This window comes from Solanum stenotomum, chromosome 8, assembly GCF_019186545.1.
Source record: "Solanum stenotomum isolate F172 chromosome 8, ASM1918654v1, whole genome shotgun sequence".
NCBI lineage: Eukaryota > Viridiplantae > Streptophyta > Magnoliopsida > Solanales > Solanaceae > Solanum > Solanum stenotomum.
In genome coordinates, this window is record NC_064289.1 from 17,011,075 (window position 1) to 17,024,948 (window position 13,874).

General features: G+C 30.1%; 2 protein-coding genes across 3 annotated transcripts in view; both read left to right on the forward strand.

Moving 5' to 3' along the window:
- Positions 1 to 3,762: 3,762 nt before the first annotated feature.
- LOC125874467 (uncharacterized) lies at positions 3,763 to 4,196 on the forward strand. The gene has a single exon (XM_049555363.1). It carries the CDS (start codon positions 3,839 to 3,841, stop codon positions 4,175 to 4,177), a length of 339 nt encoding a protein of 112 aa, XP_049411320.1. The 5' UTR covers positions 3,763 to 3,838; the 3' UTR covers positions 4,178 to 4,196.
- A 3,200-nt stretch (positions 4,197 to 7,396) lies between these two features.
- LOC125874441 (uncharacterized) overlaps positions 7,397 to 13,874 on the forward strand; it is an 11,054-nt gene continuing 4,576 nt past the window's right edge. For both annotated transcript variants that reach the window (XM_049555335.1, XM_049555336.1), the window contains exons 1-4: positions 7,397 to 7,545; positions 7,788 to 7,893; positions 8,791 to 8,835; positions 10,327 to 10,435. In XM_049555335.1, the coding sequence (XP_049411292.1) occupies positions 7,498 to 7,545; positions 7,788 to 7,893; positions 8,791 to 8,835; positions 10,327 to 10,435 (308 nt within the window). In that variant the 5' untranslated portion in view covers positions 7,397 to 7,497. The remainder of the gene's footprint in view (positions 7,546 to 7,787; positions 7,894 to 8,790; positions 8,836 to 10,326; positions 10,436 to 13,874) is intronic.

Consider the following 13,874-nt stretch of genomic DNA (forward strand, 5'->3'; position numbering starts at 1 on the left):
TTACAAAAATAAAGATTGCACCTCAAATTAATTTTACGTACAAAATTACATTAAATATACATATTATTGATTTTATAATTTGATCTTTCTAATTTTATCTTTATTTATAGCATGCTCTTGTAATCAGCTAATTTATAGCATATTTAAAATCATAACTTCTAAAAAAAATTAATATATGATGTAGTGTCTTGTTTACTTTTAAAATTTTGTAACCACTCAAATACCATAAAACGTTAGAGGTATATTGATATATCATATATGAGCCCACAACATGGACAACCCCACATGTTTGGCCATTTCTTATCTGTATACTTCATGTGATTTCTGATTGTACACATGGCCTATACACAAGGACAATTGCTTTAATTCTTCAAGTTCACGTACGTGGAGGATTAGCAATTAAGACACAATATCAATCTTAGGTTATTCATTCACATTTAATTTACTTAATCAGATAAAGGGTTCATTTATGGCTGAATAAATTGCCTCTTGATTTGTCGGATATTCATCATATAAACTATTAATTATTTTAGGAACCAGTCTACTCAGTCTAACATCCTTGAAACCAAAGAACACATATATTGTCCTAATCCTTGTCCATATTGATCTCTTTCTGAATAATTATTTAAGTTTTTTTTTTTTTATATATATATATACGTACATTATAAATTTTGATTAATTTACAACCAGTAAACATATTGTAAGCCTTAGCCATATTAATCAGCATGTACTGGTTGCTAGATTTACATGACTAAGTAAAGTTTGTAAGCTTTAATCAGTAGCATAGTCAGAAATTTTACTAAGGCTGTCCAAGAATAATGATGTGTGTGGCTATCAAAATAAAATAAAAAAAATATTGTGCTATTTGGGTTCAAATTCAAAACTCTTTCATTCAAATGGATACCCTTTACCATTGCGCCAAAGACATAACTTTCGTCAAGAGTGTCAAATTTTAAATATATATCCTTTAAATGTAGAATTTGACATATATGTAATGTAATTTTCTACCGAATAATATCCAACTAGACACCTTGGAATGGCTATAGCTACGCCCTGCTTTAATCACCTACAAGAACTAACCCTCCATTCATAGTAACCCTTTAGATAATTAGGTTTGAGAATCTGATCATAACCATATGTCTTTTTAGAAGATCATTCTTCCATATCTTGTCTTCAAAAATATCTCTTCAGTTTTTGCATAAGAACCAAAAAATTAAATGACATTTTAGTATATTTTATAAATCTTTAATATTAGATAACAAAATTTAGAAATCTTTTTTACTTTCTTAAACTACATACTAAATTAAAACATATCATTCAACTTGAAACAAAAAGATATCTTTTAACCTATAAACTGTTATCTTCCTTATTTCCCCCCTTTAGGCATCATAAAAAAGAAGAGTGTGTGTAGAAATTCATGATTAAGTTATTTTCATTACCAAACGATATCTTACCAAACAAAAATTCTATTAAGAAACTTCTTTACTAGAGAAGAATCATTTTCTTTACAACTTACTTAACTTTTAATTTTATATTAATTGCTTTAACTGATACTTAGATATTATTGTTAACTTTTGGTAAACCACAAATTTCATTAAACACTTTTTGGGTATACTAATATTATTATTAATTTTTAATTTATATATTGTGTCCAAAAATATATATCAAAACACAAACCAAACACGAAAATATGTGTTTCATAATAAGAAAAAGACTCGTATAGTTACACGCCAAGTCCCACTAAATCATCTTATTGTTTCTCCAACTGTACTTTTCAATATAGAGATTAATTAGAATATTAAATTCATAATGTATATAGACATCATTATTGATCCCTAGAAATCTTTGAATGGCTAAATAATTCCTAGAATAGTATAGGATGTAAAGTAAAAGTGATAATATATAAATAAAATATATTATCAACTAATAATATTATTTTTTATATACCGTCAAGCCTCATTATAACGATTATTTATTATATCGATATTTCACTATAACGATATGATTTTCTCTAGAATTAATGTTTCATTTTATATTTTGCTTTTCTGTCATAACATTCTACCTATAACAACAATAACATTCATTATAGTAGTATAATCTTGGTAAAATTACTCATTTATAATAGTCGTACTCAAATATTATGTAAGAAATATATACGTATAAAATAAAATATTAAAATATTTATAGTAATCATAATTACTGACATGCACATAGAAATTTCAATTACGAATAACTGAAATGAAAAAAATATATTTTATTTCAATTACGAATAACTGAAATGAAAAAAATATATTTAAATGGAATCCATTAGTTATGGACATAAATTCATGTGGAAAGACTACTGATGTTTGCTTCTTTTTTTACATTTATACTCTTTCTAATTTTGCGTGTGTTTGTTTATAACAACTAAATGAGATCTAAACATCAAACACTAGTATATATATATATATATATATATATATATATATATATATATATATATATNAGTATTATTTTTTATATACCGTCGGACTTCCTTATAATGATTATTTATTTTCATTTAAAAAAATGATTATTTATTTTATTGATATTTCACTATAATAATATGATTTTCTATAGAATCAATATTTCATTTTTATAATTTGTTGTTCTATCATAACATTTTACTTATAACAACAATAACATTCATTACAGTAGTATAGTCTTGATAAAATTATTCCTTTATAACAGTCATATAATATTTTGTAAGAAATATACATGTATAAAACAAAATATTAAAATATTTATAGTAATCATCATTAATCACATGCACATAGCAAATTTCAATTACGAATAACTAAAATGAAAAAAAAATTATATTTAAATGATGTCCATTAGGTATGGACATAACTTTACGAGGAAAGACTGCTGATGTTTTTTTTTTTTTTTTTTTTTTTTTTACATTTATACTCTTTCTAAATTTGCATGCATTTGTTTATAACAACTAAATGAGATCTAAACACCAAACAACGCTTCACTATGGAGCTTTCAGACAAACACCGCCACTATAGAAATGTTTAACTCTAGTTTTTTTTCTTTCAATTATGTCTTATCTTTTGAGAAGTCTACATGAATCCAAGAAATTTATGGATCTTTGATAATTCATTTTCATGTGATTTTAGATCGAGATCATTCCTTATTAATACCGTCACTCACCATAATTTCATATTTAACTGGTGTATTTGGTGATCAACACACGACACGGTCATATCATCACAAGAAAATTAATTCCTTCTCCAATTTTATCCCTAATGTGTGCTACTTGAACCAACTCACAAACTTGATCATCATTTTTTATTCTATCTAATCTTATATGATCGTATACATTAACATTTACATCTCCACGATACTCATTTGGTAAATATGTTGAACTTTATTGACCATTCACACCTAATATATAAACATTATTAATCACATAACACTTCGATAGCACTTTTCCATTTCAACGTAACTTTCCAATTTTAAAATCACAAAAGCGCAATTTAAAAAAAGATAATAATAACTTTGTCAACCGAAAGTAAATATAAGAAAATGACAATGCAATATTTGCTGTTTATTTATTATTATATGCAAGAAATTAAAGGACCACGTGACCCTACAATGACCAAATTGTCTCATTTTCCACTGCCCCATATGTCCCATGTAACATGGGAGGAAATTATGGCACCTTTAATTCCCCTCCCTATATAACTTCTCTTAAACCCCCTCTCCATTCACACCAAAAAAAAAAAAAAAAACTTAGGAAAATGTACCAATAAATCTCATAAAAAAAACAAAGCCAAAAAGGTATTACTTATCAAAAACTCAAGAAAATTAAGTGATGGAAATAGAATTGGCAAAGTGTGATTGTTGTGGATTGAAAGAAGAGTGTACAATAGAGTACATAAGTGAAGTGAAGGAGAATTTTGAAGGCAAATGGCTATGTGGATTATGTTCAGAAGCTGTTAGAGATGAATTTAATAGAGGAAAAAAGAAGCAATATTTTATTGAAATGGAAGAAGCTTTAAAAGCTCACATGTCATTTTGCAGAAAATATAAGTCTAATAATCCTGCTGTTCATGTAGCTGATGGTATGAGGCAAATGTTAAGAAGAAGGTCAGGTGATTTGTCAACAAATTCTTCTTCTAAGAAGTATACAATTAGATCAATAAGTACATAACACGTAGGAGATGTATCTTCTTTATCAAACGTATCAGATTTGAACATTAATAATATAAAAAAAAAATTACTAATATATATACACACACTTTTCTTTTTAATAGATTTTTATATGATATGAATTTGAATCAGTCAGACTTGTGAGTTTCACATATGGTGTAATTAGTTTGAAGGTTGAATAAGGCCTCACAATCCCTTTTGGAGGCTAAATATTAATGTACCATCTTTGTGTTGTACATATATAGAATGTTAATATTTTTAGTGGAGAGTACTATTGTTAATAGTTTTGTTTAATTTCTCTTTGTTAATGTGAGTATATGTTGTTTATTTTTGAGTGAATAGGTTAAATAGTTCTTAAATGATAATTTTGTTTTGTGAGTTTTATATTTAAATGATTGGGTATTTTTATTCTATTGGACTATAATTCACTTTAGATTAAAAATCTCCTGTTAAATATATTGAGATAACTTGTTAAGAGATACGTGCAAATGAAAAAAGTCTTAAAAATTAGTCCATTTAGCAAATGAGTTCAGGGGTGGTCTGAATACCGTACCTAATATAATTTAGATACGAAACTTGCTAAATAGTGATTGATTAAGAGATTTTAATAGCCTATTCACTCAAATTTTCTCCAAGTCAATTTTTTAAGGTACTTTTACAGTGTAATATTTACGTAGCATGTTATATTCCTTCTCAGACTATTTTAATATAAGTTCATGATAGTTTGGAGAATTCTTCAACTTGCAAAATAATGATAATTTGAATTTTTTTTAGTCAATTCAGTCTTTGTTTTTTCCTTTAAGTCACTGAACTATCATAGTATATTTTTAACAAAAAGGTATTTTTCTACTTTTTCCACATGATAATGAAGTTTTATTATTAATTCTAAGTGCACACGTCAAAAATAGAAAAAAAGTAAAGTTATTTTAGAATGACTCACTACAACACTTTCTGCTGTAGATAGGATTAGTTCACCCACTTCAATTAATAATCAAGAAAATGATCTAAGAGACTCAACTAATTACTCACGACTATATATGATTATGATTTCAGCATATAATTAATAGTATGACTTACATAATTAGTTGATTTAATAATATGATATTTCTTGCATCAACAATGAGTTCAATCAGTCGATTAATAAAGCACAACTCAATTATAAACGGATTGAGATATATAAGCTAAACAAAATCAATATCTATAAAAATTTAAATTTAATAAAGAAATCATGAATTCACGTGCATTATATAGGATCGCATATCCACCCAAACATTAGGTTAAGGTGGCTCATGATGATTGGTTCTTCTTTTTGATATAGATTGTCCTAACATTAATATCTTGTGGTTCCTTAGGTACAAAGCAAATAAGTGAGTTGTAAAAAGTAGTGCTTTAATCAAACTGACAATGAGGTATAATAGTGACACACATTTGTTGTCGTTCTATAACGATATAATATGTAATTCTGAAAATAACAATTTTATTTTGGATCTATGAAAGAGATTAAAGGGCTGAAGGTTATTGACGAATTATAACCTCTTATATTGGATAAGATAATATCAAAAATTGGTATAAAATTCATATTATAATTAGCTAATATAAATATTTAATAATAGAGTAAGATATGATTATATTTCTTGCTGCCATGAGAAATGTCAAATTATATACACTACAACAAAAACAGCTTTTACCGGCAATAAATATACATATGAACAAAGAGTGATAAAGTCTTTATGATATTGATTGTTACTGGATCTAGTGTCACGAAGACTTTAGGGATATTTATTATAAAAATTGCTAAATATCCCTAAAAATATACTTTTAGCATCAATTAAGCTATTGCTATTAATTACTTGCTGCTAAAAATTATTTTTGATGTAGTGATATTTAATGAATATGCACGTTTGGCCTATTCCTAGCACTAATCACTAATGATAATAAGAGCTAATATTGTTTTTGCTCTCTTTGAATTAGGAAATTATACCTAATTACTTTGGAAATTAATGATCTTGAACTATTGATCTACTTACTTTATGGGTTAACTTTTTAGGTAAAAAATGATTATTTGTTAACTTGAAATGTTATCCTTCGAATAAACAGACTCAAAAGTTAATTCAACAATCACTCATATACCTCATGTATTGCTATATCATATTGTAGAAAATTATATTCATTGTTCTTAAAAATAAGTGATTTTAAACCGTTGACCCTCACTAATTTCATAAGTAAACTGAAGTTAAAAAAAAAATATTCTTTAATTTAAAGTTCAAATCACCTACCTTAAAGTTAGATCATTCTTGTAAATGAAAAGGAGTTCACAAATTTGAAGTCCCGCCAATTCAAGAACAACAAAAAATTGTATTAGTTGTTGATTCGACTATTTACAATTCGTTTGTATTGCTTTTAAAGAAAATGACAAAAATAGTCCTTTATGTTTGATAGTAGGTTGAAGATAGTCCTTTAGGTATGCACTTAATAGTTTTGGTCATTTAAGTTTGTCATATTACTTTTAATTTTTGTCAAATATTATCAAATTTTGTCGGTTAGATTTGATAAAAACCACAAAAGAAAAAAGAAAAAAAAGGAAATTAGCGGGAACTTGCATTTAGAGGTATAATATTTGCAGATTCTCTGATATTCTTACTTCATTTCTAGAGTCTTGTAAAATTTTCTAGGTTTATTTTAGGCTATTTTTAAATATCTCTTAGTGTAATATTTGATGTTGCATATTTTAAAATTTGACGAGACTTTCTTGATATTTATAGTTTAATTTTTTTTGATATAGTTCACATCAAATCTAATGTATATAGTTCATTATTTAGTAAAATATCAGAGAGAGAGACTAATAACTTGTTTGGTCGGGGAACAAATTATCTTGATATTAGTTATCCCAAGATTGTTATCTCACCTTCAATGTGCAATAAAAAAAACACTACAATTTCGAGATAATAAATCCCAAAATAAGTTATCTTACAAATTTTTTCCAACCAAACATGAAATAAACTCATCTTAAAACGAACGTTTACCCTTTATCTCTCGTACCAGATGAGTCCTAAAAGTGTTAATACCAAGTGTAATTTTACAAATGAGATTTGAGAAAGATGTTGATGCAATCTTAACTCTAATTTTGTGAGAATAGAGAAATTATTTTTGATTGATAATAAAAATTTAACAAACTCAAAGGATCAAACCGTTAAATATATATACTAGGGGACTATTTTCGTCATTTTTTCGCCGCTTCAGCGGATCAAGATCCCGGAGTCGGAGCCGGAGGGGAGTTGGAGTCGGAGTCGCAGTTGGGGCAGAAGTGAAAACTGCTGAATAATGGCGGAAGCTCTCTTCGAGCTGGAAGAAATTCTCATCTCCAGAAAGGTACCATTTTTAAGCACTAATATTCAAATGGACTTTCTTCTTTGCCCTAAATTTCCACTGCTACTGTGCATTAACCTTGAGGAAAATAATCCTTTTTTCCCTTTCTATTTGATTAGGTAATTTGTACTCTTTTTTTTTTTTCCCCTTTCTCGATTTTCAGAAATTAACTCAAGGTGCATTAGGTTTTCTAACTAATTTGCTTATTGATATTTATTTGTTTCTGCAATGATATGTATTTGTAGGAAGCTCTGACGAGTGAAGAAGCTAAACTACTTAATTCATGGAAGCAAAATGCTGTAAGAGATTTTGGCATTGGTTCTACCGGTGCTTCCATTGCCACTTGGTTAGGTACATTTCCCAAAGAATTACATTGTCAAGTAAATTATGATTGGAATGTCTTTTGTTAGTTTTACTAGTAATACTTTTAACATAAGCTTTTTTGTAGTTGAGTTTTCCTTGATAAGAGAAGAAAAAAAAAGTAGAAGGAATCAAGATGATGGTGTTTGACTGGATATAGTGTTGAGAAAAAATTAGTTTGATAGGGAAAATATCATATCAAAGGTTAAAATTGAACAGATAAATGAATTTGAGTTCTTGAAAGAGGTAAAAGTTATATAGAATGATACTATTAGTGGAGTGTTGTCAAACATTTTGGATCGTCCTAATAGAATGAGTCTAGTACAGAATGGGGAAAGGTAGTATAGTAAAAAAAAAAGGGGTGGGGGGGTGGGGGGGTGGGGATGTTTCATTGATGCTTTTATGTGATTTTAACTTTGAAGAAAAAGGTCCCTCTTCTACATGTCAGTCACACTTCTTGAAATTTTTTATTAGAAGCTGAGATCATAGAGTACATATGAGTAGAAAGAGGAATTAATGCATTGGATTCGAAAGTATCGAACCTCTCTCGTTTGAAAGGATGAAAACCATTGAAATGGTATTAGCAATAATAGGAAGATTTGGCAGAAATATGTAAAATACCACCCTAATAAGATTGTTCCAGAATAAAAGGTAAATGGTCAAAAAAAAAAGAAGGGGAAATGGTTAGAAGAGGTGCTCCAGCAGCTAGAAGAAATAGGGTTATTAGATAAGTCAGAAAACCGGCCTTAATCACTCATTTGTCTAGGTGTTGCTCTGTATTATATCTAATCTGCTTGCACAAATTATTTGTTTTCTCCTCTTCTATTATTTGCTTTTATATTTTTGACCAAACACCTAACATAGTTCTCTCAATTTGTTTCTTTGCAGTAACCAGAAGGCTGAATAACCTAGTTCGTATGAACCTGACAGCAGGTAAGCTCAATTTGCAATTTCATTATAATTTTTTCAGAAATTGACTGGGCTTGTTTTTCATGTTTTATCTTTTCTGCATATATGCCAGTCACCCTTGATACACTATCTGGTTTCGGTCCATGTATTAGTGGACTTGGTAGATAGTAATGTATTTTAAGATGCCTTTTAGTGACTCATGTTCAAGTGCTCAGAAGTTTGCTTTTACATATTTGTTGTTAAAAGTAAATATTTAAAAAACTTGGTATCCGTTTAATTCCTTAAGTGGTCACTCAACTCTCAAGTGGATGAAATTACAAGTCACATATCTTTTTATTGTTCAATAAAATCACTCAGCTTACCATTATCTCTTGCAAAATAACAGTGACAGAAAAGCCACTTTAGTCAACCCTCTATTTGCTTCTGACCTTTATTCCTGTTTCTGCTCTTTTTCAACTATCTATGTGCTCGTTCTCTCCATGCAGTGTAAAAGCTAAGAGATTAGTAATTTGAAGTAATTTTTATGTAAATTTTGTATATTTAAAGTTTCTTAAAGAATTCATGTCCAAATTTACAGTGATAATTTGATGGTGCCCCTCATCGGGAAATTCTTTCATTTGGCATGGAGGAAGTATAGGATATCAAGTTTCTGGAATTGGGTTTATTCTGGCGACATAATTTTACTACTTAATTTTTTCTGATACTAATTAGTGAGCTCGTACTTAGAAATCAACTAAATAGATCACTGGCTGTTTTATTTGGCTTCTGTCAAATTTTTTATTTTGTTGTGATGAAGCTTATTTTTTCTTTCTTTGTAGTCATTGTGGTTAGTTTGAACTAAGATTATGAATTAAACAAGTTGATAGCATGAGTGTATGATATCATATCTAGACCATTGTTATTTTGTAAGAATAATAGTTAACTTGAAATTTTTTTTATTGGGACAATAAAAGTTAAGTTACTTTACTAGGTAATTTTACCAACTTGAGTGACCATTTAAGAAAATGACCCCTTAACTTCAAGTGCCTAAAATAAGGATATCATTTAAAGTTCTCTGTTGCCTCACTGCCCTCGTGGGATCTTGCATTTTGAATAAAGGATGTTGATAAAATTATGCTGTAAATTGTATGCTTATGACAAATTTAAGTTGCTAGTTGAAGAGAGATTTATAAGTCTCCTAAATAGCAATGACCCTGAATATGTAGGGAGCACTTCCACCTTAACGGGCCTTTATGTGGCGTGATTCCTGATTAGCCGCGGCCCCAAAACAGGTACTTGAGACCAGGTGGGACTATTACATGTTCCTTTACGTGCTATTCAGAGTCATTGCTATTTAGGAGACTTGCTATCTCTCATAAGCTGCATATTACCATTCTTGTAATGATACAGATTGTTCAAAATGCTTATGTGGAGCTCAAAGCTACACAAGATCAAAGTTTATACCAAAACAGAGAATATTTTGCTTTTCTTTTGGTAATTATACTACTTTAATCTTTTGAACTTTCCTCCTTCCAGGTGTTGGTTTCTATTATGGCATTAGGAGATTTTCTAAGTGTGTGGATTCAGAAATTGAACAAATTCTCTCTCAGCATGGGACTCGTTTGCAAACTGGGTTGGCAGAAATGTAGGTTATTGACCAATGACAATCATTTTGACTTGTGCAAAATATATTAGTTGAGTTGCGACTCCTTAGGGGTCGGTTGGTTACCGGGATTAGGTCATGATCCCAGTATAAAATTTGGGATTAAATCTAATGTTTGGTTGTTGGTATTAAGCTAATACCGGTATAAACCTTATACCAAATCCTGGTATTATCTATCTTATATTGAATGTGTGATTATAATCCTTAATGCTACACAAGCTCATGTATACATGACTTAGTATGATGAAGCTTGGCACTTGTATTCTTATGCTTCATCTTAAAACAATTGCTCTACTTCTGTAGTGCAAGTTCATCTATAAAATCTCTTTTTACATATAAAAATATTAATTGCTCTATTTCTATTTTTTGATTCTAGTAGGTTTGGCAACTTCTCCAAACTAAAAATATACCATTTATTATTTAATGGCCACAATGTTCGACCCTTTCCTGATTGTTCCCAACAAAGTATGACATCTAAATTAGGCTCAGGTTGTTTTAATAATTTGCAATAGAATTAGTGATTTTCTTTTGGATATAGGTTATATTCAATGTTCAATAATTTATGAATTAGTTTTATGACTTCATCAAAGCAGTAGTCTTTTATGCTCTGTATATAGTGTATACATACTAAGTTTGTCCCTTGGGAAAAAAACCATTTGTTTCCAAACTTTCTGCAATGCATCAGAATGAGAATCTCTCCTCTTGATTTTTGTTCAACTTGAAACCTGTTTGTTATCACCGAGGGAAGCGTCATGATGAGAATTAAAGAAATAAATAGAGGAAGGAGATTATGAGGGTTGTTAAATAACTGCTAAATTGAAGATAATTGCAAGACAGAACAAGAATCTAGGCTTTTTTGAGATTATTTGATCTATGGTGAATTAATCCAAGTAAAAGACTTGCATAGCACTGTATTTTACTTGAATCATACTCACCCCATAAAATATTGCTTTCATGTTAATTAGACTTAAAATTGAATGTTCTGTGAGTTCGATATGGTCAAATCTTCATTTTGCAAGGTTAATCATCTGGCTGGGTCATATTTGTCGCTCATTGTTAGTATTAGAGTGAGATATCACCTGAAAATATGGTAACTGACTGGTAGCCTAAGTGTGCTGAGAGCCACCTCAACATGTTTGAATTGTTTGGCAGATGTGTAACTGGGTTATTTGGACCAAAGGTATAGTGTTAACATTTTTGGCAAGGACATAATAGATCATACTGCTGCCTATTTGAAACATAACTAGTCTTTCCAGCTTTCGAGTTGCCTCATTACTTGATAACTTGGAGTTAAGAATTTAATCTTGATATGCCACTTCTTCATCTCCCAGCGCTATTTATTTAGACTTAATTGCAATATCAACTAGTGTGACTGCTTAGTAAATTTCGGTAGGCCATATTATTGTTCTTCGGTTTGGTTTTGTTCTTATTACTCTAAAATGGCTTCCGCTTAAGATAAGACATGTGATCAACCTTATATAGCAAGCAATTATTCATCCTTTGCATGTGCATTAGGATATCAGATGACACTGACAGTGCATCGGATTTTAAAAGATTAGTTGAGAGCTAACTAGAATGTCAAGTAATAACGAAAAGATTCTGTTGAATTGTCCCACATTGAAGGGTGGGATGCATTTTATTTCCTTATATAGTCTTGGACAGTCCTCACCCTTTGAGTTAGCTTCTGGCGTTGAGTTAGGCTCAAGGTCCATTTCTTTAACTTGGTACCAGGCATTGAGTTTGGCTCAAGGTCCATTTCTTTAACTTGGTATCAGAGTCAGGCACACCCAATTCTTGTTTCACCCGATATTGGATCCCCATATTATCTTGTCCACGCTCCAGTTGGTAGACTTAAGCATGTGATGGTTTGATCATGTCCACATAGACATTTACATCAACTAGTCTGAAGGTGCAATACTATGGTAAATGGAAGTGGTAAAAGAGACTATTAAAATCACACAGAAGAAACTTGCAACCTCTAAGCATCCATACAGATTTAGCTAAAGATAGAATATAATAGAAGCAAGGAATTCACACAGTACCAACATAGTTCAAATTAAGGTTTAGTTATTGTCACTTAAATTTGTTTGGTGTTTGCCGGACTTGTATGCAAGTGTAAGGAAATGCAGCATTTAGAAAATCACCAACTAAGAGTGCTGCTAATTTGCTGGAAGGTCTGATTTGAGCTGAGTGGTTACAGAGACTGCGCATGCTTAAAAGATTCTTCACATTTTCGTGGTTCAGGAAAAAGATTACTTTGAGAAGTACAAACGTTTTATTTACCTGATTGTCACGACCCAATTAAGGATCATGACCGGCGCTAAGGGGGAGAATCCCAAAGCAAGCCTCACCAGAATTCTACAGAAAATCGGGCAGAGTTTCCTTTGTTTTTAGGCCTATCCTGAATTTTTCCTGTCTCAGAATTTCATAACACAACTAATAGCAACTATAAACCACCATTTAATATCCATCAAGGATCAAATCGTCACGAAATAAAAATCAATTCATCTCCAAATTACGGAAAAAAAATTTCAAACTAGTCACTTGACTATAATTCGAAGGACTAATCTTGACTCAAATCAAAAGAATGACAAATGGAGCAATTCTAAGAGTTTTTTAAAAAAACTAAATAAACATAACAAATCAATAGTTCTCTTGCCACGCGAAGCAATGCGGGGCTCACCAGATGCTACTAACTCACACGCTAGTTAATGGAATCCTCTTCAATACCACTTGAATTCTCTGTAAAAACAAATAGCGAGGAGTGAGACGCTAGCTCAGTGAGTAATAATACTTAACCACAACCATTTTAATGAGGGACAAGTCAAAAAGCATGCTAGTGTAATAGTCATGATGATGAAACAATGCTCTTTCAGAAACAATAACAATATTCAACCTTAGGTGCCTCATATAAGCAAAATCAATGTAAATACATAATAGCAAACTCAGAAAAAGAATATTTTCATATCAAATCTTATAGCTGGGAGGTTTCCAAGGATGAATCTTGTAATCAGTGTGGTCTTCTCCTTAAGAAGTAACCAATAGCAGTGAACTCCTCATAAAGGAGTTAGTTATTCATATCAGTAGATCCCTACTCGAGGGATATCAGTAACAGTATACTAGTTCTACCTTCCCACTAGCAAGGGCTTTATCAGTAATCAGAACTACAAGGTGCACCAGGTCTAACGAACCCGCCGTTAGCTACGGGATTCATCAAGGTCTACTCCCATTTATATTTTTCTTGTAATAAGTAAAAACAATTCAAAATCGAACAGAGCATTTAAATCTTATCAAATCATATCATTTCAAAGTTTAACAATCACCTGTCAAAATACTATTTCTCAAATAAGTATAAAACCGTTTCAATATCAGTAATCATATCTTATAAGAATGAGATCATCTCAAATAATCTTTTCAGTAT